The sequence below is a fragment of the Hyla sarda genome, unplaced genomic scaffold (genome assembly GCF_029499605.1).
Source record: "Hyla sarda isolate aHylSar1 unplaced genomic scaffold, aHylSar1.hap1 scaffold_801, whole genome shotgun sequence".
NCBI lineage: Eukaryota > Metazoa > Chordata > Amphibia > Anura > Hylidae > Hyla > Hyla sarda.
Genome location: NW_026610827.1, coordinates 99,871 through 126,920, shown reverse-complemented (window position 1 = coordinate 126,920; position 27,050 = coordinate 99,871). Strand labels below are relative to the sequence as shown.

General features: G+C 55.4%; 1 protein-coding gene across 5 annotated transcripts in view; it reads right to left on the bottom strand.

Moving 5' to 3' along the window:
- SLC45A1 (solute carrier family 45 member 1) overlaps positions 1–27,050 on the bottom strand; it is a gene marked incomplete at its 3' end in the record, with an annotated part of 109,160 nt that overhangs the window by 24,934 nt on the left and 57,176 nt on the right. For all 5 annotated transcript variants that reach the window (XM_056554591.1, XM_056554593.1, XM_056554592.1 and 2 more), the window contains 2 exon segments: positions 7,348–7,524; positions 14,375–14,528. In XM_056554591.1, coding sequence (XP_056410566.1) covers positions 7,348–7,524; positions 14,375–14,528 — 331 coding nt within the window.

Sequence of the window (27,050 nt, the reverse complement as noted above, 5' to 3'; positions counted from 1 at the left end):
CCATAGTCCGCACTATACATCACCGTCCACTCACCACAGCACCACAGTGAGCTCAGTATCCGTGTCACCATAGTCCGCACTATACATCATCGTCCACTCACCACAGCACCACAGTGAGCTCAGTATCCGTGTCACCATAGTCCGCACTATACATCATCGTCCACTCACCACAGCACCACAGTGAGCTCAGTATCCATGTCACCATAGTCCGCACTATACATCACCGTCCACTCACCACAGCACCACAGTGAGCTCAGTATCCGTGTCACCATAGTCCGCACTATACATCACTGTCCACTCACCACAGCACCACAGTGAGCTCAGTATCCGTGTCACCATAGTCCGCACTATACATCACCGTCCACTCACCACAGCACCACAGTGAGGAGAGTATCCGTGTCACCATAGTCCGCACTATACATCACCGTCCACTCACCACAGCACCACAGTGAGGAGAGTATCCGTGTCACCATAGTCCGCACTATACATCACCGTCCACTCACCACAGCACCACAGTGAGCTCAGTATCCGTGTCACCATAGTCCGCACTATACATCACCGTCCACTCACCACAGCACCACAGTGAGCTCAGTATCCGTGTCACCATAGTCCGCACTATACATCACCGTCCACTCACCTCAGCACCACAGTGAGGAGAGTATCCGTGTCACCATAGTCCGCACTATACATCACCGTCCACTCACCACAGCACCACAGTGAGGAGAGTATCCATGTCACCATAGTCCGCACTATACATCACCGTCCACTCACCACAGCACCACAGTGAGCTCAGTATCCGTGTCACCATAGTCCGCACTATACATCACCGTCCACTCACCTCAGCACCACAGTGAGCTCAGTATCCGTGTCACCATAGTCCGCACTATACATCACCGTCCACTCACCACAGCACCACAGTGAGCTCAGTATCCGTGTCACCATAGTCCGCACTTTACATCACCGTCCACTCACCACAGCACCACAGTGAGGAGAGTATCCGTGTCACCATAGTCCGCACTATACATCACCGTCCACTCACCTCAGCACCACAGTGAGGAGAGTATCCGTGTCACCATAGTCCGCACTATACATCACCGTCCACTCACCACAGCACCACAGTGAGGAGAGTATCCGTGTCACCATAGTCCGCACTATACATCACCGTCCACTCACCACAGCACCACAGTGAGCTCAGTATCCATGTCACCATAGTCCGCACTATACATCACCGTCCACTCACCACAGCACCACAGTGAGCTCAGTATCCGTGTCACCATAGTCCGCACTATACATCACCGTCCACTCACCACAGCACCACAGTGAGGAGAGTATCCATGTCACCATAGTCCGCACTATACATCACCGTCCACTCACCACAGCACCACAGTGAGCTCAGTATCCGTGTCACCATAGTCCGCACTATACATCACCGTCCACTCACCACAGCACCACAGTGAGGAGAGTATCCATGTCACCATAGTCCGCACTATACATCACCGTCCACTCACCACAGCACCACAGTGAGCTCAGTATCCATGTCACCATAGTCCGCACTATACATCACCGTCCACTCACCACAGCACCACAGTGAGGAGAGTATCCGTGTCACCATAGTCCGCACTATACATCACCGTCCACTCACCACAGCACCACAGTGAGCTCAGTATCCGTGTCACCATAGTCCGCACTATACATCACCGTCCACTCACCACAGCACCACAGTGAGCTCAGTATCCGTGTCACCATAGTCCGCACTATACATCACCGTTCACTCACCACAGCACCACAGTGAGGAGAGTATCCATGTCACCATAGTCCGCACTATACATCACCGTCCACTCACCACAGCACCACAGTGAGGAGAGTATCCGTGTCACCATAGTCCGCACTATACATCACCGTCCACTCACCACAGCACCACAGTGAGGAGAGTATCCGTGTCACCATAGTCCGCACTATACATCACCGTCCACTCACCACAGCACCACAGTGAGCTCAGTATCCGTGTCACCATAGTCCGCACTATACATCACCGTCCACTCACCTCAGCACCACAGTGAGCTCAGTATCCGTGTCACCATAGTCCGCACTATACATCACCGTCCACTCACCACAGCACCACAGTGAGGAGAGTATCCGTGTCACCATAGTCCGCACTATACATCACCGTCCACTCACCACAGCACCACAGTGAGGAGAGTATCCGTGTCACCATAGTCCGCACTATACATCACCGTCCACTCACCACAGCACCACAGTGAGGAGAGTATCCGTGTCACTATAGTCCGCACTATACATCACCGTCCACTCACCACAGCACCACAGTGAGCTCAGTATCCGTGTCACCATAGTCCGCACTATACATCACCGTCCACTCACCACAGCACCACAGTGAGGAGAGTATCCGTGTCACCATAGTCCGCACTATACATCACCGTCCACTCACCACAGCACCACAGTGAGGAGAGTATCCATGTCACCATAGTCCGCACTATACATCACCGTCCACTCACCACAGCACCACAGTGAGCTCAGTATCCGTGTCACCATAGTCCGCACTATACATCATCGTCCACTCACCACAGCACCACAGTGAGCTCAGTATCCGTGTCACCATAGTCCGCACTATACATCATCGTCCACTCACCACAGCACCACAGTGAGCTCAGTATCCATGTCACCATAGTCCGCACTATACATCACCGTCCACTCACCACAGCACCACAGTGAGCTCAGTATCCGTGTCACCATAGTCCGCACTATACATCACTGTCCACTCACCACAGCACCACAGTGAGCTCAGTATCCGTGTCACCATAGTCCGCACTATACATCACCGTCCACTCACCACAGCACCACAGTGAGGAGAGTATCCGTGTCACCATAGTCCGCACTATACATCACCGTCCACTCACCACAGCACCACAGTGAGGAGAGTATCCGTGTCACCATAGTCCGCACTATACATCACCGTCCACTCACCACAGCACCACAGTGAGCTCAGTATCCATGTCACCATAGTCCGCACTATACATCACCGTCCACTCACCACAGCACCACAGTGAGCTCAGTATCCGTGTCACCATAGTCCGCACTATACATCACCGTCCACTCACCTCAGCACCACAGTGAGGAGAGTATCCGTGTCACCATAGTCCGCACTATACATCACCATCCACTCACCACAGCACCACAGTGAGGAGAGTATCCATGTCACCATAGTCCGCACTATACATCACCGTCCACTCACCACAGCACCACAGTGAGCTCAGTATCCGTGTCACCATAGTCCGCACTATACATCACCGTCCACTCACCTCAGCACCACAGTGAGCTCAGTATCCGTGTCACCATAGTCCGCACTATACATCACCGTCCACTCACCACAGCACCACAGTGAGCTCAGTATCCGTGTCACCATAGTCCGCACTTTACATCACCGTCCACTCACCACAGCACCACAGTGAGGAGAGTATCCGTGTCACCATAGTCCGCACTATACATCACCGTCCACTCACCTCAGCACCACAGTGAGGAGAGTATCCGTGTCACCATAGTCCGCACTATACATCACCGTCCACTCACCACAGCACCACAGTGAGGAGAGTATCCGTGTCACCATAGTCCGCACTATACATCACCGTCCACTCACCACAGCACCACAGTGAGCTCAGTATCCGTGTCACCATAGTCCGCACTATACATCACCGTCCACTCACCACAGCACCACAGTGAGGAGAGTATCCATGTCACCATAGTCCGCACTATACATCACCGTCCACTCACCACAGCACCACAGTGAGCTCAGTATCCGTGTCACCATAGTCCGCACTATACATCACCGTCCACTCACCACAGCACCACAGTGAGGAGAGTATCCATGTCACCATAGTCCGCACTATACATCACCGTCCACTCACCACAGCACCACAGTGAGCTCAGTATCCATGTCACCATAGTCCGCACTATACATCACCGTCCACTCACCACAGCACCACAGTGAGGAGAGTATCCGTGTCACCATAGTCCGCACTATACATCACCGTCCACTCACCACAGCACCACAGTGAGCTCAGTATCCGTGTCACCATAGTCCGCACTATACATCACCGTCCACTCACCACAGCACCACAGTGAGCTCAGTATCCATGTCACCATAGTCCGCACTATACATCACCGTCCACTCACCACAGCACCACAGTGAGGAGAGTATCCGTGTCACCATAGTCCGCACTATACATCACCGTCCACTCACCACAGCACCACAGTGAGCTCAGTATCCGTGTCACCATAGTCCGCACTATACATCACCGTCCACTCACCTCAGCACCACAGTGAGCTCAGTATCCGTGTCACCATAGTCCGCACTATACATCACCGTTCACTCACCACAGCACCACAGTGAGGAGAGTATCCGTGTCACCATAGTCCGCACTATACATCACCGTCCACTCACCACAGCACCACAGTGAGGAGAGTATCCATGTCACCATAGTCCGCACTATACATCACCGTCCACTCACCACAGCACCACAGTGAGGAGAGTATCCGTGTCACCATAGTCCGCACTATACATCACCGTCCACTCACCACAGCACCACAGTGAGGAGAGTATCCGTGTCACCATAGTCCGCACTATACATCACCGTCCACTCACCACAGCACCACAGTGAGCTCAGTATCCGTGTCACCATAGTCCGCACTATACATCACCGTCCACTCACCTCAGCACCACAGTGAGCTCAGTATCCGTGTCACCATAGTCCGCACTATACATCACCGTCCACTCACCTCAGCACCACAGTGAGGAGAGTATCCGTGTCACCATAGTCCGCACTATACATCACCGTCCACTCACCACAGCACCACAGTGAGGAGAGTATCCGTGTCACCATAGTCCGCACTATACATCACCGTCCACTCACCACAGCACCACAGTGAGGAGAGTATCCGTGTCACCATAGTCCGCACTATACATCACCGTCCACTCACCACAGCACCACAGTGAGCTCAGTATCCGTGTCACCATAGTCCGCACTATACATCATCGTCCACTCACCACAGCACCACAGTGAGGAGAGTATCCGTGTCACTATAGTCCGCACTATACATCACCGTCCACTCACCACAGCACCACAGTGAGCTCAGTATCCGTGTCACCATAGTCCGCACTATACATCACCGTCCACTCACCTCAGCACCACAGTGAGGAGAGTATCCGTGTCACCATAGTCCGCACTATACATCACCGTCCACTCACCACAGCACCACAGTGAGGAGAGTATCCGTGTCACCATAGTCCGCACTATACATCACCGTCCACTCACCACAGCACCACAGTGAGCTCAGTATCCGTGTCACCATAGTCCGCACTATACATCATCGTCCACTCACCACAGCACCACAGTGAGGAGAGTATCCGTGTCACTATAGTCCGCACTATACATCACCGTCCACTCACCACAGCACCACAGTGAGCTCAGTATCCGTGTCACCATAGTCCGCACTATACATCACCGTCCACTCACCACAGCACCACAGTGAGCTCAGTATCCATGTCACCATAGTCCGCACTATACATCACCGTCCACTCACCACAGCACCACAGTGAGCTCAGTATCCGTGTCACCATAGTCCGCACTATACATCACCGTCCACTCACCACAGCACCACAGTGAGGAGAGTATCCGTGTCACCATAGTCCGCACTATACATCACCGTCCACTCACCTCAGCACCACAGTGAGGAGAGTATCCATGTCACCATAGTCCGCACTATACATCACCGTCCACTCACCACAGCACCACAGTGAGGAGAGTATCCGTGTCACCATAGTCCGCACTATACATCACCGTCCACTCACCACAGCACCACAGTGAGCTCAGTATCCGTGTCACCATAGTCCGCACTATACATCACCGTCCACTCACCTCAGCACCACAGTGAGCTCAGTATCCGTGTCACCATAGTCCGCACTATACATCACCGTCCACTCACCACAGCACCACAGTGAGCTCAGTATCCATGTCACCATAGTCCGCACTATACATCACCGTCCACTCACCACAGCACCACAGTGAGGAGAGTATCCATGTCACCATAGTCCGCACTATACATCACCGTCCACTCACCACAGCACCACAGTGAGCTCAGTATCCGTGTCACCATAGTCCGCACTATACATCACCGTCCACTCACCACAGCACCACAGTGAGCTCAGTATCCATGTCACCATAGTCCGCACTATACATCACCGTCCACTCACCACAGCACCACAGTGAGCTCAGTATCCGTGTCACCATAGTCCGCACTATACATCACCGTCCACTCACCACAGCACCACAGTGAGGAGAGTATCCATGTCACCATAGTCCGCACTATACATCACCGTCCACTCACCACAGCACCACAGTGAGGAGAGTATCCATGTCACCATAGTCCGCACTATACATCACCGTCCACTCACCACAGCACCACAGTGAGCTCAGTATCCATGTCACCATAGTCCGCACTATACATCACCGTCCACTCACCACAGCACCACAGTGAGGAGAGTATCCGTGTCACCATAGTCCACACTATACATCACCGTCCACTCACCACAGCACCACAGTGAGCTCAGTATCCGTGTCACCATAGTCCGCACTATACATCACCGTCCACTCACCTCAGCACCACAGTGAGCTCAGTATCCGTGTCACCATAGTCCGCACTATACATCACCGTCCACTCACCACAGCACCACAGTGAGGAGAGTATCCATGTCACCATAGTCCGCACTATACATCACCGTCCACTCACCACAGCACCACAGTGAGGAGAGTATCCATGTCACCATAGTCCGCACTATACATCACCGTCCACTCACCACAGCACCACAGTGAGGAGAGTATCCGTGTCACCATAGTCCGCACTATACATCACCGTCCACTCACCACAGCACCACAGTGAGCTCAGTATCCATGTCACCATAGTCCGCACTATACATCACCGTCCACTCACCACAGCACCACAGTGAGCTCAGTATCCATGTCACCATAGTCCGCACTATACATCACCGTCCACTCACCACAGCACCACAGTGAGCTCAGTATCCGTGTCACCATAATCCGCACTATACATCACCGTCCGTCTTTTCTAACTTAAGATAGTTGGGTTCTCAGAGAACTGCACTACCCTGTCACATGACCTAATATTGGAAGGACTACTACTCCCAGCAGACCTGTACTGCAGCTCCCTATGAGAGGTCACTGCGGGGTCAATAGTTTTGATGATTTCAGATATTGCTTAGATCCAGGTATCACATATTATTATGGAGTGTGCACAATAATCATTCAGCTTAGATACCTGAGTAGAATGCTGCACTGAAGGCGTAGATACACATCCCCCAGCATCCCATGGTGACGCCCGCGTTATACTTGTGAAACTCGTCAGAATCGTGAGGAGCCTTCGGGTTCCCTTGGAAAATCACTTCTCCCATAAAGTCAGTGTAAAATAACAGCATGCCTTCAAAGGATAGCCACCCTGCAAAGAGAGACACGCTGAGGAGAGAGAGACACGCTGAGGAGAGAGAGACACGCTGAGGAGAGAGAGACACGCTGAGGAGAGAGAGACACGCTGAGGAGAGAGAGACACGCTGAGGAGAGGGACACGCTGAGGAGAGAGAGACACGCTGAGGAGAGAGAGACACGCTGAGGAGAGAGAGACACGCTGAGGAGAGAGAGACACGCTGAGGAGAGAGAGACACGCTGAGGAGAGAGAGACACGCTGAGGAGAGGGACACGCTGAGGAGAGAGAGACACGCTGAGGAGAGAGAGACACGCTGAGGAGAGAGAGACACGCTGAGGAGAGAGATACACGCTGAGGAGAGAGAGACACGCTGAGGAGAGAGAGACACGCTGAGGAGAGGGACACGCTGAGGAGAGAGAGACACGCTGAGGAGAGAGAGACACGCTGAGGAGAGAGAGACACGCTGAGGAGAGGGACACGCTGAGGAGAGAGAGACACGCTGAGGAGAGGGACACGCTGAGGAGAGAGACACGCTGAGGAGAGAGAGACACACTGAGGAGAGAGAGACACGCTGAGGAGAGAGAGACACGCTGAGGAGAGAGAGACACGCTGAGGAGAGAGAGACACGCTGAGGAGAGAGAGACACGCTGAGGAGAGAGAGACACGCTGAGGAGAGAGAGACACGCTGAGGAGAGAGAGACACGCTGAGGAGAGAGAGACACGCTGAGGAGAGAGAGACACGCTGAGGAGAGGGACACGCTGAGGAGAGAGAGAGACACGCTAAGGAGAGAGAGACACGCTGAGGAGAGAGAGACACGCTGAGGAGAGAGAGACACGCTGAGGAGAGAGAGACACGCTGAGGAGAGAGAGACACGCTGAGGAGAGGGACACGCTGAGGAGAGAGAGACACGCTGAGGAGAGAGAGACACGCTGAGGAGAGAGAGACACGCTGAGGAGAGAGACACGCTGAGGAGAGAGACACGCTGAGGAGAGAGAGACACGCTGAGGAGAGAGAGACACGCTGAGGAGAGAGAGACACGCTGAGGAGAGAGACACGCTGAGGAGAGAGAGACACGCTGAGGAGAGAGAGACACGCTGAGGAGAGAGAGACACGCTGAGGAGAGAGAGACACGCTGAGGAGAGAGAGACACGCTGAGGAGAGAGTGACACGCTGAGGAGAGAGAGACACGCTGAGGAGAGAGAGACACGCTGAGGAGAGGGAGACACGCTGAGGAGAGGGAGACACGCTGAGGAGAGGGAGACACGCTGAGGAGAGGGAGACACGCTGAGGAGAGAGGGACACGCTGAGGAGAGAGAGACACGCTGAGGAGAGAGAGACACGCTGAGGAGAGGGACACGCTGAGGAGAGAGAGACACGCTGAGGAGAGAGAGACACGCTGAGGAGAGAGAGACACGCTGAGGAGAGAGAGACACGCTGAGGAGAGAGAGACACGCTGAGGAGAGAGAGACACGCTGAGGAGAGAGAGACACGCTGAGGAGAGAGAGACACGCTGAGGAGAGGGAGACACGCTGAGGAGAGGGAGACACGCTGAGGAGAGGGAGACACGCTGAGGAGAGAGGGACACGCTGAGGAGAGAGACACGCTGAGGAGAGAGACACGCTGAGGAGAGAGACACGCTGAGGAGAGAGAGACACGCTGAGGAGAGAGAGACACGCTGAGGAGAGGGACACGCTGAGTAGAGGGACACGCTGAGGAGAGGGACACGCTGAGGAGAGGGACACGCTGAGGAGAGGGACACGCTGAGGAGAGAGACACGCTGAGGAGAGAGACACGCTGAGGAGAGAGACACGCTGAGGAGAGAGAGACACGCTGAGGGGGAGAAAGACACGCTGAGGGGGAGAAAGACACGCTGAGGAGAGAGAGACACGCTGAGGAGAGGGACACGCTGAGGAGAGAGAGACACGCTGAGGAGAGAGAGACACGATGAGGAGAGAGAGACACGATGAGGAGAGGGACACGCTGAGGAGAGGGACACGCTGAGGAGAGAGAGACACGCTGAGGAGAGGGACACGCTGAGGAGAGAGAGACACGCTGAGGAGAGAGAGACACGCTGAGGAGAGAGACACGCTGAGGAGAGAGAGACACGCTGAGGAGAGAGAGACACGCTGAGGAGAGAGGGACACGCTGAGGAGAGAGAGACACGCTGAGGAGAGAGAGACACGCTGAGGAGAGAGAGACACGCTGAGGAGAGAGAGACACGCTGAGGAGAGGGACACGCTGAGGAGAGGGACACGCTGAGGAGAGAGAGACACGCTGAGGAGAGAGACACGCTGAGGAGAGAGACACGCTGAGGAGAGAGACACGCTGAGGAGAGAGACACGCTGAGGAGAGAGAGACACGCTGAGGAGAGAGAGACACGCTGAGGAGAGGGACACGCTGAGGAGAGAGAGACGCTGAGGAGAGAGACACGCTGAGGAGAGAGAGACACGCTGAGGAGAGGGACACGCTGAGGAGAGACACGCTGAGGAGAGAGGGACATGCTGAGGAGAGAGAGACACGCTGAGGAGGAGAGAGACACGCTGAGGAGGAGAGAGACACGCTGAGGAGGAGAGAGACACGCTGAGGAGGAGAGAGACACGCTGAGGAGAGGGACACGCTGAGGAGAGAGAGACACGCTGAGGAGAGGGACATGCTGAGGAGAGGGACACGCTGAGGAGAGAGACACGCTGAGGAGAGAGAGACACGCTGAGGAGAGGGACACGCTGAGGAGAGAGAGACACGCTGAGGAGAGGGACACGCTGAGGAGAGGGACACGCTGAGGAGAGAGACACGCTGAGGAGAGAGACACGCTGAGGAGAGAGAGACACGCTGAGGGGGAGAAAGACACGCTGAGGAGAGAGAGACACGCTGAGGAGAGAGAGACACGCTGAGGAGAGAGAGACACGATGAGGAGAGAGAGACACGCTGAGGAGAGAGGGACACGCTGAGGAGAGAGAGACACGCTGAGGAGAGAGAGACACGCTGAGGAGAGAGAGACACGCTGAGGAGAGGGACACGCTGAGGAGAGGGACACGCTGAGGAGAGAGAGACACGCTGAGGAGAGGGACACGCTGAGGAGAGAGACACGCTGAGGAGAGAGACACGCTGAGGAGAGAGACACGCTGAGGAGAGAGAGACACGCTGAGGAGAGAGAGACACGCTGAGGAGAGGGACACGCTGAGGAGAGAGAGACATGCTGAGGAGAGAGACACGCTGAGGAGAGAGAGACACGCTGAGGAGAGAGAGACACGCTGAGGAGAGGGACACGCTGAGGAGAGGGACACGCTGAGGAGAGAGACACGCTGAGGAGAGAGACACGCTGAGGAGAGAGAGACACGCTGAGGGGGAGAAAGACACGCTGAGGAGAGAGAGACACGCTGAGGAGAGGGACACGCTGAGGAGAGGGACACGCTGAGGAGAGGGACACGCTGAGGAGAGGGACACGCTGAGGAGAGGGACACGCTGAGGAGAGAGAGACACGCTGAGGAGAGGGACACGCTGAGGAGAGAGAGACACGCTGAGGAGAGAGAGACACGCTGAGGAGAGAGAGACACGCTGAGGAGAGAGAGACACGATGAGGAGAGAGAGACACGCTGAGGAGAGAGGGACACGCTGAGGAGAGAGAGACACGCTGAGGAGAGAGAGACACGCTGAGGAGAGAGAGACACGCTGAGGAGAGGGACACGCTGAGGAGAGGGACACGCTGAGGAGAGAGAGACACGCTGAGGAGAGGGACACGCTGAGGAGAGAGACACGCTGAGGAGAGAGACACGCTGAGGAGAGAGACACGCTGAGGAGAGAGAGACACGCTGAGGAGAGAGAGACACGCTGAGGAGAGGGACACGCTGAGGAGAGAGAGACATGCTGAGGAGAGAGACACGCTGAGGAGAGAGAGACACGCTGAGGAGAGGGACACGCTGAGGAGAGACACGCTGAGGAGAGAGGGACATGCTGAGGAGAGAGAGACACGCTGAGGAGGAGAGAGACACGCTGAGGAGGAGAGAGACACGCTGAGGAGGAGAGAGACACGCTGAGGAGGAGAGAGACACGCTGAGGAGAGGGACACGCTGAGGAGAGAGAGACACGCTGAGGAGAGGGACATGCTGAGGAGAGAGAGACACGCTGAGGAGAGAGAGACACGCTGAGGAGAGAGAGACACGCTGAGGAGAGGGACACGCTGAGGAGAGGGACACGCTGAGGAGAGAGACACGCTGAGGAGAGAGACACGCTGAGGAGAGAGAGACACGCTGAGGAGAGAGAGACACGCTGAGGGGGAGAAAGACACGCTGAGGAGAGAGAGACACGCTGAGGAGAGGGACACGCTGAGGAGAGGGACACGCTGAGGAGAGAGAGACACGCTGAGGAGAGGGACACGCTGAGGAGAGAGAGACACGCTGAGGAGAGAGAGACACGCTGAGGAGAGAGAGACACGCTGAGGAGAGGGACACGCTGAGGAGAGAGAGACACGCTGAGGAGAGAGAGACACGCTGAGGAGAGAGAGACACGCTGAGGAGAGAGAGACACGCTGAGGAGAGGGACACGCTGAGGAGAGGGACACGCTGAGGAGAGGGACACGCTGAGGAGAGAGAGACACGCTGAGGAGAGAGAGACACGCTGAGGAGAGGGACACGCTGAGGAGAGGGACACGCTGAGGAGAGGGACACGCTGAGGAGAGGGACACGCTGAGGAGAGAGAGACACGCTGAGGAGAGGGACACGCTGAGGAGAGAGGGACACGCTGAGGAGAGAGAGACACGCTGAGGAGAGAGAGACACGCTGAGGAGAGAGGGACATGCTGAGGAGAGAGACACGCTGAGGAGAGAGACACGCTGAGGAGAGAGAGACACGCTGAGGAGAGAGACACGCTGAGGAGAGAGAGACACGCTGAGGAGAAAGAGACGCTGAGGAGAGAGAGACACGCTGAGGAGAAAGGGACACTAAGGAGAAAGACATACTGAGGAGAGAGACACGCTGAGGAGAGAGACAAGCTGAGGAGAGAGACACGCTGAGGAATAGAGAGACACGCTGATGAGGAGAGAGACACACTGAGGAGCAGAGAGAGACACTGAGGAGAGAGAGACACGCTGAGGAGAGAGAGACACGCTGAGGAGAGAGACACTGAGGAGAGGGACACGCTGAGGAGAGAGAGACACGCTGAGGGGGAGAAAAACGCTGAGGAGAGAGAGACACGCTGAGGAGAAAGGGACACTAAGGAGAAAGACATACTGAGGAGAGAGACACGCTGAGGAGGAGAGAGACACGCTGAGGAGGAGAGAGACGCGCTGAGGAGGAGAGACACGCTGAGGGGGAGAGAGACACGCTGAGGAGAGAGAGACACGCTGAGGGGGAGAAAGACGCTAAGGAGAGAGGGACATGCTGAGGAGAAAGGGACACTAAGGAGAAAGACATACTGAGGAGAGAGACACGCTGAGGAGCAGAGAGAGACACACTGAGGAATAGAGAGACACGCTAATGAGGAGAGAGACACACTGAGGAATAGAGAGACACGCTGAGGAGAGAGACACGCTGAGGAGGAGAAAGAGACACTAAAGAGAGTGACATGTTGAGGAGGAGAGAGATGCTGAGGAGGAGAGAGACGCTGAGGAGGAGAGAGACACGCTAATGAGGAGAGAGACACGCTGAGGAGGAGAGATGCTGAGGAGGAGAGAGACACGCTGAGGAGGAGAGAGATGCGCTTAGGAGGAGAGAGACACGCTGAGGAGGAGAGAGATGCTGAGGAGGAGAGAGACACGCTGAGGAGGAGAGAGATGCTGAGGAGGAGAGAGATGCTGAGGAGGAGAGAGACACGCTGAGGAGGAGAGAGACGCGCTTAGGAGGAGAGAGACGCGCTTAGGAGGAGGCGAGAGACGCTGAGGAGGAGGAGAGACACGCTGAGGGGGAGAGAGACACGCTGAGGAGGAGAAAGGAACACTAAGGAGAAAGACATACTGAGGAGAGAGACACGCTGAGGAGGAGAGAGACACGCTGAGGAGAGAGACATGCTGAGGAGGAGAGAGACATGCTGAGGAGGAGAGAGACACGCTGAGGAGGAGAGAGACACGCTGAGGAGGAGTGAGACACGCTGAGGAGGAGTGAGACACGCTGAGGAGGAGTGAGACACGCTGAGGAGGAGTGAGACACGCTGAGGAGGAGTGAGACACGCTGAGGAGAGACACGCTGAGGAGGAGTGAGACACGCTGAGGAGAGACACGCTGAGGGGGAGAGAGACACGCTGAGGAGAGAGACACGCTGAGGAGGAGTGAGACACGCTGAGGAGGAGTGAGACACGCTGAGGAGAGACACGCTGAGGCGGAGAGAGACACGCTGAGGAGAGAGACACACTGAGGAGGAGTGAGACACGCTGAGGAGGAGTGAGACATGCTGAGGAGGAGTGAGACATGCTGAGGAGGAGTGAGACACGCTGAGGAGGAGTGAGACACGCTGAGGAGGAGTGAGACACGCTGAGGAGGAGGGAGACATGCTGAGGAGGAGAGAGACACGCTGAGGAGGAGAGAGACAAGCTTAGGAGAGAGACACGCTGAGGAGGAGTGAGACACGCTTAGGAGAGAGACACGCTGAGGAGGAGTGAGACACGCTTAGGAGAGAGACACGCTGAGGAGGAGTGAGACATGCTGAGGAGGAGTGAGACACGCTGAGGAGGAGTGAGACACGCTTAGGAGAGAGACACGCTGAGGAGGAGAGAGACACGCTTAGGAGAGAGACACGCTGAGGAGGAGTGAGACATGCTGAGGAGGAGAGAGACACGCTGAGGAGGAGAGAGACACGCTGAGGAGGAGTGAGACATGCTGAGGAGGAGTGAGACACGCTGAGGAGTAGTGAGACACGCTGAGTCCAGTGACGTTACCTAGGAAGTGGTTGATGCACAGGTTGCGCAGCGCCTTAGGCATGTGGCAGATGGATGAACACAGAAGCTTCATGGACAGAGGTCGCTGGGAGAACTCGCTCGATCCGTTCAGTTCACTCTCGTATTTGACGCCGTTCAGCAAAATATTCGCCACCTGCATAAAAAAAAAACGGAATCAGCAGAGAATACGGAGAAACACAGAGGGGTCAAAACACGTAATAATAAGTACAAGATGAAGATGGAGCAAAATAATAATCACCAGTCACAGACAGATGATGATGTCAGAGCTGACAACTGGAATGGCCACGCCCAGTTGTCAATTAATTTATACAAATCCAGGAGAAACAACAGAGGAATGGCAACGATCTGTAAGAGATGCTTCACCCGGAGGAAGGGACCATTCTGCTTTATTAGAAGGTTATATATGTGTCCTCCGTATTGAGACCCCCAGTGATCATCCCCTGTTGGGACCCCCAGTGATCATCCCCTGTTGGGACCCCAGTGATCATCCCTTATTGAGCCCCAGTGATCATCCCCTGTTGGACCCCAGTGATCATCCCCTGTTGGGACCCCCCAGTGATCATCCCCTGTTGGGACCCCCCAGTGATCATCCTTTATTGAGCCCAAGTGATCATCCCTTATTGAGCCCCAGTGATCCTCCCCTGTTGGGACCCCCCAGTGATCATCCTTTATTGAGCCCCAGTGATCCTCCCCTGTTGGGACCCCCAGTGATCATCCCCTGTTGGGACCCCCCAGTGATCATCCCCTGTTGGGACCCCCAGTGATCATCCCCTGTTGGGACCCCAGTGATCTTCCTTTATTGAGCCCCAGTGATAATCCCCTGTTGGGACCCCAGTGATCATCCCCTGTTGGGACCCCAGTGATCCTCCCCTGTTGGGACCCCCAGTGATACTCCCCTGTTGGGACCCCCAGTGATCCTCCCCTGTTGGAATCCCGAGTGATCAGCTGTGATCTGTGAGGAAACATGGCCATAAGGAATTTATTTCCCCTGCCCCCATAGGACAAGCAGGATAGGACGGGTCCTCCAGAGAGACCCTCTTTGTAACTGCTCCCCCCCCCCCTCCCTCTGTCTAATAGATGAAGACCCCCTTAAAGGTGACAGACATTATCAATAATGTTGACTCTTATGTACAAGATCCTACAGGAGAAACCTACAGGGACGTGTCCGGCCATAGAGTCACCATATTGGATGGACAAATGATAACATTAGGGGGGCCGGAGGGATACAAGGGGAGGGGCTGCAGAGCGACACAACCCCTGAGGTACTAAAGGGGCCACATTTTAGCCATTGTAAAAGTTAATGAAAAGGATAAGAATCAAGGAAAGTAAATTCTGTCTTATATCTATTAAACCGGGAAATATCAGCCGAGCTTTAACCTAAACCTTGATAAATATGGTCCTGTGTCTATTGCCCCTGTGTCTATGGCCCCTGTGTCTATGGCCCCTGTGTCTATGGTCCCTGTGTCTATGGTCCCTGTGGCCCCTGTATCTATGGTCCTGTGTCTATGGTCCCTGTGTCTATGGCCCCTGTGTCTATGGCCCCTGTGTCTATGGCCCCTGTGTCTATGGCCCTGTGTCTATGGTCCCTGTGTCTATGGTCCCTGTGTCTATGGTCCCTGTGTCTATGGCCCCTGTGTCTATGGGCCCTGTGTTTATGGCCCCTGTGTTTATGGCCCCTGTGTCTATGGTCCTGTGTCTATGGTCCCTGTGTCTATGGTCCCTGTGTCTATGGCCCTGTGTCTATGGTCCCTGTGTCTATGGCCCTGTGTCTATGGTCCCTGTGTCTATGGTCCCTGTGTCTATGGCCCCTGTGTCTATGGGCCTTGTGTCTATGGCCCCTGTGTCTATGGTCCCTGTGGCCCCTGTGTCTATGATCCTGTGTCTATGGTCCCTGTGTCTATGGCCACTGTGTCTATGGCCCCTGTGTCTATGGCCCCTGTGTCTATGGCCCCTGTGTCTATGGCCCCTGTGTCTATGGCCCCTGTGTCTATAACCCCTGTGTCTATAACCCCTGTGTCTATGGCCCCTGTGTCTATGGCCCTGTGTCTATGGGCCCTGTGTCTATGGCCCCTGTGTATATTGCCCCTGTGTATATGGCTCCTGTGTCTATGGTCCTGTGTCTATGGCCCCTATGTCTATGGGCCCTGTGTCTATGGCCCCTGTGTCTATGCCCCCTGTGTCTATGGGCCTTGTGTCTATGGCCCCTGTGTCAATGGGCCTTGTGTCTATGGCCCCTGTGTCTATAGTCCCTGTGTCTATGGTCCCTGTGTCTATGGTCCCTGTGTCTCTGGCCCCTGTGTCTATGGCCCCTGTGTCTATGGCCCCTGTGTCTATGGGCCCTGTGTCTATGGGCCCTGTGTCTATGGGCCCTGTGTCTATGGGCCCTGTGTCTATGGGCCTTGTGTCTATGGGCCTTGTGTCTATGGCCCCTGTGTCTATGGTCCTGTGTCTATGGCCCCCGTGTCTATGGGCCTTGTGTCTATGGCCCCTGTGTCTATGGGCCCTGTGTTTATGGCCCCTGTGTTTATGGCCCCTGTGTCTATGGTCCTGTGTCTATGGTCCCTGTGTCTATGGCCCTGTGTCTATGGTCCCTGTGTCTATGGTCCCTGTGTCTATGGTCCCTGTGTCTATGGTCCCTGTGTCTATGGCCCCTGTGTCTATGGGCCTTGTGTCTATGGCCCCTGTGTCTATGGTCCCTGTGTCCCCTGTGTCTATGATCCTGTGTCTATGGTCCCTGTGTCTATGGCCCCTGTGTCTATGGCCCCTGTGTCTATGGCCCCTGTGTCTATGGCCCCTGTGTCTATGGCCCCTGTGTCTATGGCGCCTGTGTCTATGGCGCCTGTGTCTATGGCCCCTGTGTCTATAACCCCTGTGTCTATAACCCCTGTGTCTATGGCCCTGTGTCTATGGGCCCTGTGTCTATGGCCCCTGTGTCTATGGCCCCTGTGTCTATGGCCCCTGTGTCTATGGTCCTGTGTCTATGGCCCCTATGTCTATGGGCCCTGTGTCTATGGCCCCTGTGTCTATGCCCCCTGTGTCTATGGGCCTTGTGTCTATGGCCCCTGTGTCAATGGGCCTTGTGTCTATGGCCCCTGTGTCTATGGTCCCTGTGTCTCTGGCCCCTGTGTCTATGGCCCCTGTGTCTATGGGCCCTGTGTCTATGGGCCCTGTGTCTTTGGGCCCTGTGTCTATGGGCCTTGTGTCTATGGCCCCTGTGTCTATGGTCCTGTGTCTATGGCCCCCGTGTCTATGGGCCTTGTGTCTATGGCCCCTGTGTCTATGGTCCCTGTGGCCCCTGTGTCTATGATCCTGTGTCTATGGCCCCTGTGTCTATGGCCCCTGTGTCTATGGCCCCTGTGTCTATGGCCCCTGTGTCCATGGCCCCTGTGTCTATGGCCCCTGTGTCTATGGCCCCTGTCTCTATGGCCCCTGTGTCTATGGCCCCTGTGTCTATAACCCCTGTGTCTATGGGCCCTGTGTCTATGGGCCTTGTGTCTATAGTCCCTGTGTCTATGGTCCTGTGTCTATGGCCCCTGTGTCTATGGGCCTTGTGTCTATGGCCCCTGTGTCTATGGCCCCTGTGTCTATGGCCCCTGTGTCTATGGCCCCTGTGTCTATGGCCCCTGTGTCTATGGTCCCTGTGTCTATGGTCCCTGTGTCTATGGCCCCTGTGTATATGGTCCCTGTGTCTATGGGCCCTGTGTCTATGACCCCTGTGTCTATGGCCCCTGTGTCTATGGCTCCGTGTCTATGGTCCTGTGTCTATGGCCCCTGTGTCTATGGCCCCTGTGTCTATGGTCCCTGTGTCTATGGTCCCTGTGTCTATGGTCCCTGTGTCTATGGCCCCTGTGTCTATGGTCCCTGTGTCTATGGCCCTGTGTCTATGGCCCCTGTGTCTATGGCCCCTGTGTCTATGGCCCTGTGTCTATGGCCCCTGTGTCTATGGCCCCTGTGTCTATGGCCCTGTGTCTATGGCCCCTGTGTCTATGGCCCCTGTGTCTATGGCCCCTGTGTCTATGGTCCCTGTGTCTATGGCCCCTGTGTCTATGGCCCCTGTGTCTATGGCCCTGTGTCTATGGCCCCTGTGTCTATGGTCCCTGTGTCTATGGTCCCTGTGGCCGCTGTGTCTATGGTCCTGTGTCTATGGTCCCTGTGTCTATGGCCCCTGTGTCTATGGCCCCTGTGTCTATGGTCCCTGTGCCTATGGTCCCTGTGTCTATGGTCCCTGTGTCTATGGTCCCTGTGTCTATGGCCCCTGTGTCTATGGGCCCTGTGTTTATGGCCCCTGTGTTTATGGCCCCTGTGTCTATGGGCCCTGTGTCTATGGGCCCTGTGTCTATGGGCCTTGTGTCTATGGCCCCTGTGTCTATGGTCCTGTGTCTATGGCCCCCGTGTCTATGGGCCTTGTGTCTATGGCCCCTGTGTCTATGGTCCCTGTGGCCCCTGTGTATATGATCCTGTGTCTATGGTCCCTGTGTCTATGGCCCCTGTGTCTATGGCCCCTGTGTATATGGCCCCTGTGTCTATGGCCCCTGTGTCTATAACCCCTGTGTCTATAACCCCCTGTGTCTATGGGCCCTGTGTCTATGGGCCTTGTGTCTATAGTCCCTGTGGCCCCTGTGTCTATGGTCCTGTGTCTATGGCCCCTGTGTCTATGGGCCTTGTGTCTATGGCCCCTGTGTCTATGGCCCCTGTGTCTATGGCCCCTGTGTCTATGGCCCCTGTGTATATGGTCCCTGTGTCTATGGGCCCTGTGTCTATGGCCCCTGTGTCTATGGCCCCTGTGTCTATGGCTCCGTGTCTATGGTCCTGTGTCTATGGCCCCTGTGTCTATGCTGTGTCTATGGCCCCTATGCTGTGTTTATTGAGCCCAAGTGATCATCCCTTATTGAGCCCCAGTGATCCTCCCCTGTTGGGACCCCCCAGTGATCATCCTTTTTTGAGCCCCAGTGATCCTCCCCTGTTGGGACCCCCAGTGATCATCCCCTGTTGGGACCCCCCAGTGATCATCCCCTGTTGGGACCCCCAGTGATCATCCCCTGTTGGGACCCCCAGTGATCATCCCCTGTTGGGACCCCAGTGATCATCCCCTGTTGGGACCCCCAGTGATCATCCCCTGTTGGGACCCCAGTGATCATCCCCTGTTGGGACCCCAGTGATCATCCCTTATTGAGCCCCAGTGATCATCCCCTTTTGGGACCCCAGTGATCATCCCCTGTTGGGACCCCCCAGTGATCATCCCTTATTGAGCCCCAGTGATCATCCCTTATTGAGCCCCAGTGATAATCCCCTGTTGGGACCCCAGTGATCATCCCCTGTTGGGACCCCAGTGATCATCCTTTATTGAGCCCCAGTGATAATCCCCTGTTGGGACCCCAGTGATCATCCCCTGTTGGGACCCCAGTGATCTTCCTTTATTGAGCCCCAGTGATAATCCCCTGTTGGGACCCCAGTGATCATCCCCTGTTGGGACCCCAGTGATCCTCCCCTGTTGGGACCCCCAGTGATACTCCCCTGTTGGGACCCCCAGTGATCCTCCCCTGTTGGAATCCCGAGTGATCAGCTGTGATCTGTGAGGAAACATGGCCATAAGGAATTTATTTCCCCTGCCCCCATAGGACAAGCAGGATAGGACGGGTCCTCCAGAGAGACCCTCTTTGTAACTGCTCCCCCCCCTCCCTCTGTCTAATAGATGAAGACCCCCTTAAAGGTGACAGACATTATCAATAATGTTGACTCTTATGTACAAGATCCTACAGGAGAAACCTACAGGGACGTTTCCGGCCATAGAGTCACCATATTGGATGGACAAATGATAACATTAGGGGGGCCGGAGGGATACAAGGGGAGGGGCTGCAGAGCGACACAACCCCTGAGGTACTAAAGGGGCCACATTTTAGCCATTGTAAAAGTTAATGAAAAGGATAAGAATCAAGGAAAGTAAATTCTGTCTTATATCTATTAAACCGGGAAATATCAGCCGAGCTTTAACCTAAACCTTGATAAATATGGTCCCTGTGTCTATGGCCCCTGTGTCTATGGCCCCTGTGTCCATGGCCCCAGTGTCTTTGGTCCTGTGTCTATGGTCCCTGTGTCTATGGCCCCTGTGTCTATGGCCCCTGTGTCCATGGCCCCTGTGTCTATGGCCCCTGTGTCTTTGGTCCTGTGTCTATGGTCCCTGTGTCTATGGCCCTTGTGTCTATGGTCCCTGTGTCTATGGCCCCTGTGTCTATGGCCCCTGTGTCTATGGCCCCTGTGTCTATGGTCCCTGTGTCTATGGCCCCTGTGTCTATGGCCCCTGTGTCTATGGTCCCTGTGTCTATGGCCCCTGTGTCTATGGCCCCTGTGTTTATGGCCCCTGTGTCTATGGTCCTGTGTCTATGGTCCCTGTGTCTATGGCCCTGTGTCTATGGCCCCTGTGTCTATGGGCCCTGTGTCTATGGGCCCTGTGTCTATGGCCCCTGTGTCTATGGCTCCTATGTCTATGGCCCCTGTGTCTATGGCCCCTGTGTCTATGGCCCCTGTCTCTACGGCCCTGTGTCTATGGCCCCTGTGTCTATGGCCCCTGTGTCTATGGCCCCTGTGTCTATGGTCCCTGTGTCTATGGTCCCTGTGGCCCCTGTGTCTATGGTCCTGTGCCTATGGTCCCTGTGTCTATGGTCCCTGTGTCTATGGCCCCTGTGTCTATGGGCCCTGTGTCTATGGCCCCTGTGTTTATGGCCCCTGTGTCTATGGTCCCTGTGTCTATGGCCCTGTGTCTATGGTCCCTGTGTCTATGGGCCCTGTGTCTATGGTCCCTGTGTCTATGGTCCCTGTGTCTATGGTCCCTGTGTCTATGGCCCCTGTGTCTATGGGACTTGTGTCTATGGCCCCTGTGTCTATGGTCCCTGTGGCCCCTGTGTCTATGATCCTGTGTCTATGGTCCCTGTGTCTATGGCCCCTGTGTCTATGGTCCTGTGTCTATGGCCCCTGTGTCTATGGTCCCTGTGTCTATGGTCCTGTGTCTATGGCCCCTGTGTCTATGGTCCCTGTGTCTATGGCCCTGTGTCTATGGTCCTGTGTCTATGGTCCTGTGTCTATGGCCTCTGTGTCTATGGTCCTGTGTCTATGGCCCCTGTGTCTATGGTCCCTGTGTCTATGGCCCTGTGTCTATGGTCCTGTGTCTATGGTCCCTGTGTCTATGGTCCCTGTGTCTATGGCCCCTGTGTCTATCGCCCCTGTGTCAATGGCGCCTGTGTCTATGGCCCCTGTGTCTATGGTCCCTGTGTCAATGGGCCTTGTGTCTATGGCCCTGTGTCTATTGCCCCTGTGTCTATGGCCCCTGTGTCTATGGCCCCTGTGTCTATGGTCCCTGTGTCTATGGTCCCTGTGGCCCCTGTATCTATGGTCCTGTGTCTATGGCCCCTGTGTCTATGGCCCCTGTGTCTATGGTCCCTGTGCCTATGGTCCCTGTGTCTATGGTCCCTGTGTCTATGGCCCCTGTGTCTATGGGCCCTGTGTTTATGGCCCCTGTGTTTATGGCCCCTGTGTCTATGGTCCTGTGTCTATGGTCCCTGTGTCTATGGTCCCTGTGTCTATGGTCCCTGTGTCTATGGCCCTGTGTCTATGGTCCCTGTGTCTATGGTCCCTGTGTCTATGGCCCTGTGTCTATGGTCCCTGTGTCTATGGTCCCTGTGTCTATGGCCCCTGTGTCTATGGGCCTTGTGTCTATGGCCCCTGTGTCTATGGTCCCTGTGGCCCCTGTGTCTATGATCCTGTGTCTATGGTCCCTGTGTCTATGGCCCCTGTGTCTATGGCCCCTGTGTCTATGGCCCCTGTGTCTATGGCCCCTGTGTCTATGGCCCCTGTGTCTATGGCCCCTGTGTCTATAACCCCTGTGTCTATAACCCCTGTGTCTATGGCCCCTGTGTCTATGGCCCTGTGTCTATGGGCCCTGTGTCTATGGCCCCTGTGTATATTGCCCCTGTGTATATGGCCCCTGTGTCTATGGTCCTGTGTCTATGGCCCCTATGTCTATGGGCCCTGTGTCTATGGCCCCTGTGTCTATGCCCCCTGTGTCTATGGCCCCTGTGTCTATGGGCCCTGTGTCTATGGGCCCTGTGTCTATGGGCCCTGTGTCTATGGGCCCTGTGTCTATGGGCCTTGTGTCTATGGGCCTTGTGTCTATGGCCCCTGTGTCTATGGTCCTGTGTCTATGGCCCCCGTGTCTATGGGCCTTGTGTCTATGGCCCCTGTGTCTATGGGCCCTGTGTTTATGGCCCCTGTGTTTATGGCCCCTGTGTTTATGGCCCCTGTGTCTATGGTCCTGTGTCTATGGTCCCTGTGTCTATGGCCCTGTGTCTATGGTCCCTGTGTCTATGGTCCCTGTGTCTATGGTCCCTGTGTCTATGGTCCCTGTGTCTATGGTCCCTGTGTCTATGGCCCCTGTGTCTATGGGCCTTGTGTCTATGGCCCCTGTGTCTATGGTCCCTGTGTCCCCTGTGTCTATGATCCTGTGTCTATGGTCCCTGTGTCTATGGCCCCTGTGTCTATGGCCCCTGTGTCTATGGCCCCTGTGTCTATGGCGCCTGTGTCTATGGCGCCTGTGTCTATGGCGCCTGTGTCTATGGCGCCTGTGTCTATGGCCCCTGTGTCTATAACCCCTGTGTCTATAACCCCTGTGTCTATGGCCCCTGTGTCTATGGCCCTGTGTCTATGGGCCCTGTGTCTATGGCCCCTGTGTATATGGCCCCTGTGTCTATGGCCCCTGTGTCTATGGTCCTGTGTCTATGGCCCCTATGTCTATGGGCCCTGTGTCTATGGCCCCTGTGTCTATGCCCCCTGTGTCTATGGGCCTTGTGTCTATGGCCCCTGTGTCAATGGGCCTTGTGTCTATGGCCCCTGTGTCTATGGTCCCTGTGTCTATGGTCCCTGTGTCTATGGTCCCTGTGTCTCTGGCCCCTGTGTCTATGGCCCCTGTGTCTATGGGCCCTGTGTCTATGGGCCCTGTGTCTATGGGCCCTGTGTCTATGGGCCTTGTGTCTATGGCCCCTGTGTCTATGGTCCCTGTGGCCCCTGTGTCTATGATCCTGTGTCTATGGCCCCTGTGTCTATGGCCCCTGTGTCTATGGCCCCTGTGTCTATGGCCCCTGTGTCTATGGCCCCTGTGTCTATAACCCCTGTGTCTATGGGCCCTGTGTCTATGGGCCCTGTGTCTATGGGCCTTGTGTCTATAGTCCCTGTGTCTATGGTCCTGTGTCTATGGCCCCTGTGTCTATGGGCCTTGTGTCTATGGCCCCTGTGTCTATAGCCCCTGTGTCTATGGCCCCTGTGTCTATGGTCCCTGTGTCTATGGTCCCTGTGTCTATGGCCCCTGTGTATATGGTCCCTGTGTCTATGGGCCCTGTGTCTATGACCCCTGTGTCTATGGCCCCTGTGTCTATGGCCCCTGTGTCTATGGCTCCGTGTCTATGGTCCTGTGTCTATGGCCCCTGTGTCTATGGCCCCTGTGTCTATGGTCCCTGTGTCTATGGTCCCTGTGTCTATGGTCCCTGTGTCTATGGCCCCTGTGTCTATGGCCCCTGTGTCTATGGCCCTGTGTCTATGGCCCCTGTGTCTATGGCCCCTGTGTCTATGGCCCCTGTGTCTATGGCCCCTGTGTCTATGGTCCCTGTGTCTATGGCCCCTGTGTCTATGGCCCCTGTGTCTATGGTCCCTGTGTCTATGGTCCCTGTGTCTATGGGCCCTGTGTCTATGACCCCTGTGTCTATGGCCCCTGTGTCTATGGCCCCTGTGTCTATGGCTCCGTGTCTATGGTCCTGTGTCTATGGCCCCTGTGTCTATGGCCCCTGTGTCTATGGTCCCTGTGTCTATGGTCCCTGTGTCTATGGTCCCTGTGTCTATGGCCCCTGTGTCTATGGCCCCTGTGTCTATGGCCCTGTGTCTATGGCCCCTGTGTCTATGGCCCCTGTGTCTATGGCCCCTGTGTCTATGGCCCCTGTGTCTATGGTCCCTGTGTCTATGGCCCCTGTGTCTATGGCCCCTGTGTCTATGGCCCTGTGTCTATGGCCCCTGTGTCTATGGTCCCTGTGTCTATGGTCCCTGTGGCCGCTGTGTCTATGGTCCTGTGTCTATGGTCCCTGTGTCTATGGCCCCTGTGTCTATGGCCCCTGTGTCTATGGTCCCTGTGCCTATGGTCCCTGTGTCTATGGTCCCTGTGTCTATGGTCCCTGTGTCTATGGCCCCTGTGTCTATGGGCCCTGTGTTTATGGCCCCTGTGTTTATGGCCCCTGTGTCTATGGCCCCTGTGTCTATGGGCCCTGTGTCTATGGGCCCTGTGTCTATGGGCCTTGTGTCTATGGCCCCTGTGTCTATGGTCCTGTGTCTATGGCCCCCGTGTCTATGGGCCTTGTGTCTATGGCCCCTGTGTCTATGGTCCCTGTGGCCCCTGTGTATATGATCCTGTGTCTATGGTCCCTGTGTCTATGGCCCCTGTGTCTATGGCCCCTGTGTATATGGCCCCTGTGTCTATGGCCCCTGTGTCTATAACCCCTGTGTCTATAACCCCCTGTGTCTATGGGCCCTGTGTCTATGGGCCTTGTGTCTATAGTCCCTGTGGCCCCTGTGTCTATGGTCCTGTGTCTATGGCCCCTGTGTCTATGGGCCCTGTGTCTATGGCCCCTGTGTCTATGGCCCCTGTGTCTATGGCCCCTGTGTCTATGGCCCCTGTGTCTATGGCCCCTGTGTATATGGTCCCTGTGTCTATGGGCCCTGTGTCTATGGCCCCTGTGTCTATGGCCCCTGTGTCTATGGCTCCGTGTCTATGGCCCCTGTGTCTATGCTGTGTCTATGGCCCCTATGCTGTGTTTATTGAGCCCAAGTGATCATCCCTTATTGAGCCCCAGTGATCCTCCCCTGTTGGGACCCCCCAGTGATCATCCTTTTTTGAGCCCCAGTGATCCTCCCCTGTTGGGACCTCCGTTGGGACCCCCAGTGATCATCCCCTGTTGGGACCCCAGTGATCATCCCCTGTTGGGACCCCAGTGATCATCCCTTATTGAGCCCCAGTGATCATCCCCTTTTGGGACCCCAGTGATCATCCCCTGTTGGGACCCCCCAGTGATCATCCCTTATTGAGCCCCAGTGATCATCCCTTATTGAGCCCCAGTGATAATCCCCTGTTGGGACCCCAGTGATCATCCCCTGTTGGGACCCCAGTGATCATCCTTTATTGAGCCCCAGTGATAATCCCCTGTTGGGACCCCAGTGATCATCCCCTGTTGGGACCCCAGTGATCTTCCTTTATTGAGCCCCAGTGATAATCCCCTGTTGGGACCCCAGTGATCATCCCCTGTTGGGACCCCAGTGATCCTCCCCTGTTGGGACCCCCAGTGATACTCCCCTGTTGGGACCCCCAGTGATCCTCCCCTGTTGGAATCCCGAGTGATCAGCTGTGATCTGTGAGGAAACATGGCCATAAGGAATTTATTTCCCCTGCCCCCATAGGACAAGCAGGATAGGACGGGTCCTCCAGAGAGACCCTCTTTGTAACTGCTCCCCCCCCTCCCTCTGTCTAATAGATGAAGACCCCCTTAAAGGTGACAGACATTATCAATAATGTTGACTCTTATGTACAAGATCCTACAGGAGAAACCTACAGGGACGTTTCCGGCCATAGAGTCACCATATTGGATGGACAAATGATAACATTAGGGGGGCCGGAGGGATACAAGGGGAGGGGCTGCAGAGCGACACAACCCCTGAGGTACTAAAGGGGCCACATTTTAGCCATTGTAAAAGTTAATGAAAAGGATAAGAATCAAGGAAAGTAAATTCTGTCTTATATCTATTAAACCGGGAAATATCAGCCGAGCTTTAACCTAAACCTTGATAAATATGGTCCCTGTGTCTATGGCCCCTGTGTCTATGGCCCCTGTGTCCATGGCCCCTGTGTCTTTGGTCCTGTGTCTATGGTCCCTGTGTCTATGGCCCCTGTGTCTATGGCCCCTGTGTCCATGGCCCCTGTGTCTATGGCCCCTGTGTCTTTGGTCCTGTGTCTATGGTCCCTGTGTCTATGGCCCCTGTGTCTATGGTCCCTGTGTCTATGGCCCCTGTGTCTATGGCCCCTGTGTCTATGGCCCCTGTGTCTATGGTCCCTGTGTTTATGGCCCCTGTGTCTATGGCCCCTGTGTCTATGGTCCCTGTGTCTATGGCCCCTGTGTCTATGGCCCCTGTGTTTATGGCCCCTGTGTCTATGGTCCTGTGTCTATGGTCCCTGTGTCTATGGCCCTGTGTCTATGGCCCTGTGTCTATGGCCCCTGTGTCTATGGGCCCTGTGTCTATGGGCCCTGTGTCTATGGCCCCTGTGTCTATGGCTCCTATGTCTATGGCCCCTGTGTCTATGGCCCCTGTGTCTATGGCCCCTGTGTCTATGGCCCTGTGTCTATGGCCCCTGTGTCTATGGCCCCTGTGTCTATGGCCCCTGTGTCTATGGTCCCTGTGTCTATGGTCCCTGTGGCCCCTGTGTCTATGGTCCTGTGCCTATGGTCCCTGTGTCTATGGTCCCTGTGTCTATGGCCCCTGTGTCTATGGGCCCTGTGTCTATGGCCCCTGTGTTTATGGCCCCTGTGTCTATGGTCCCTGTGTCTATGGCCCTGTGTCTATGGTCCCTGTGTCT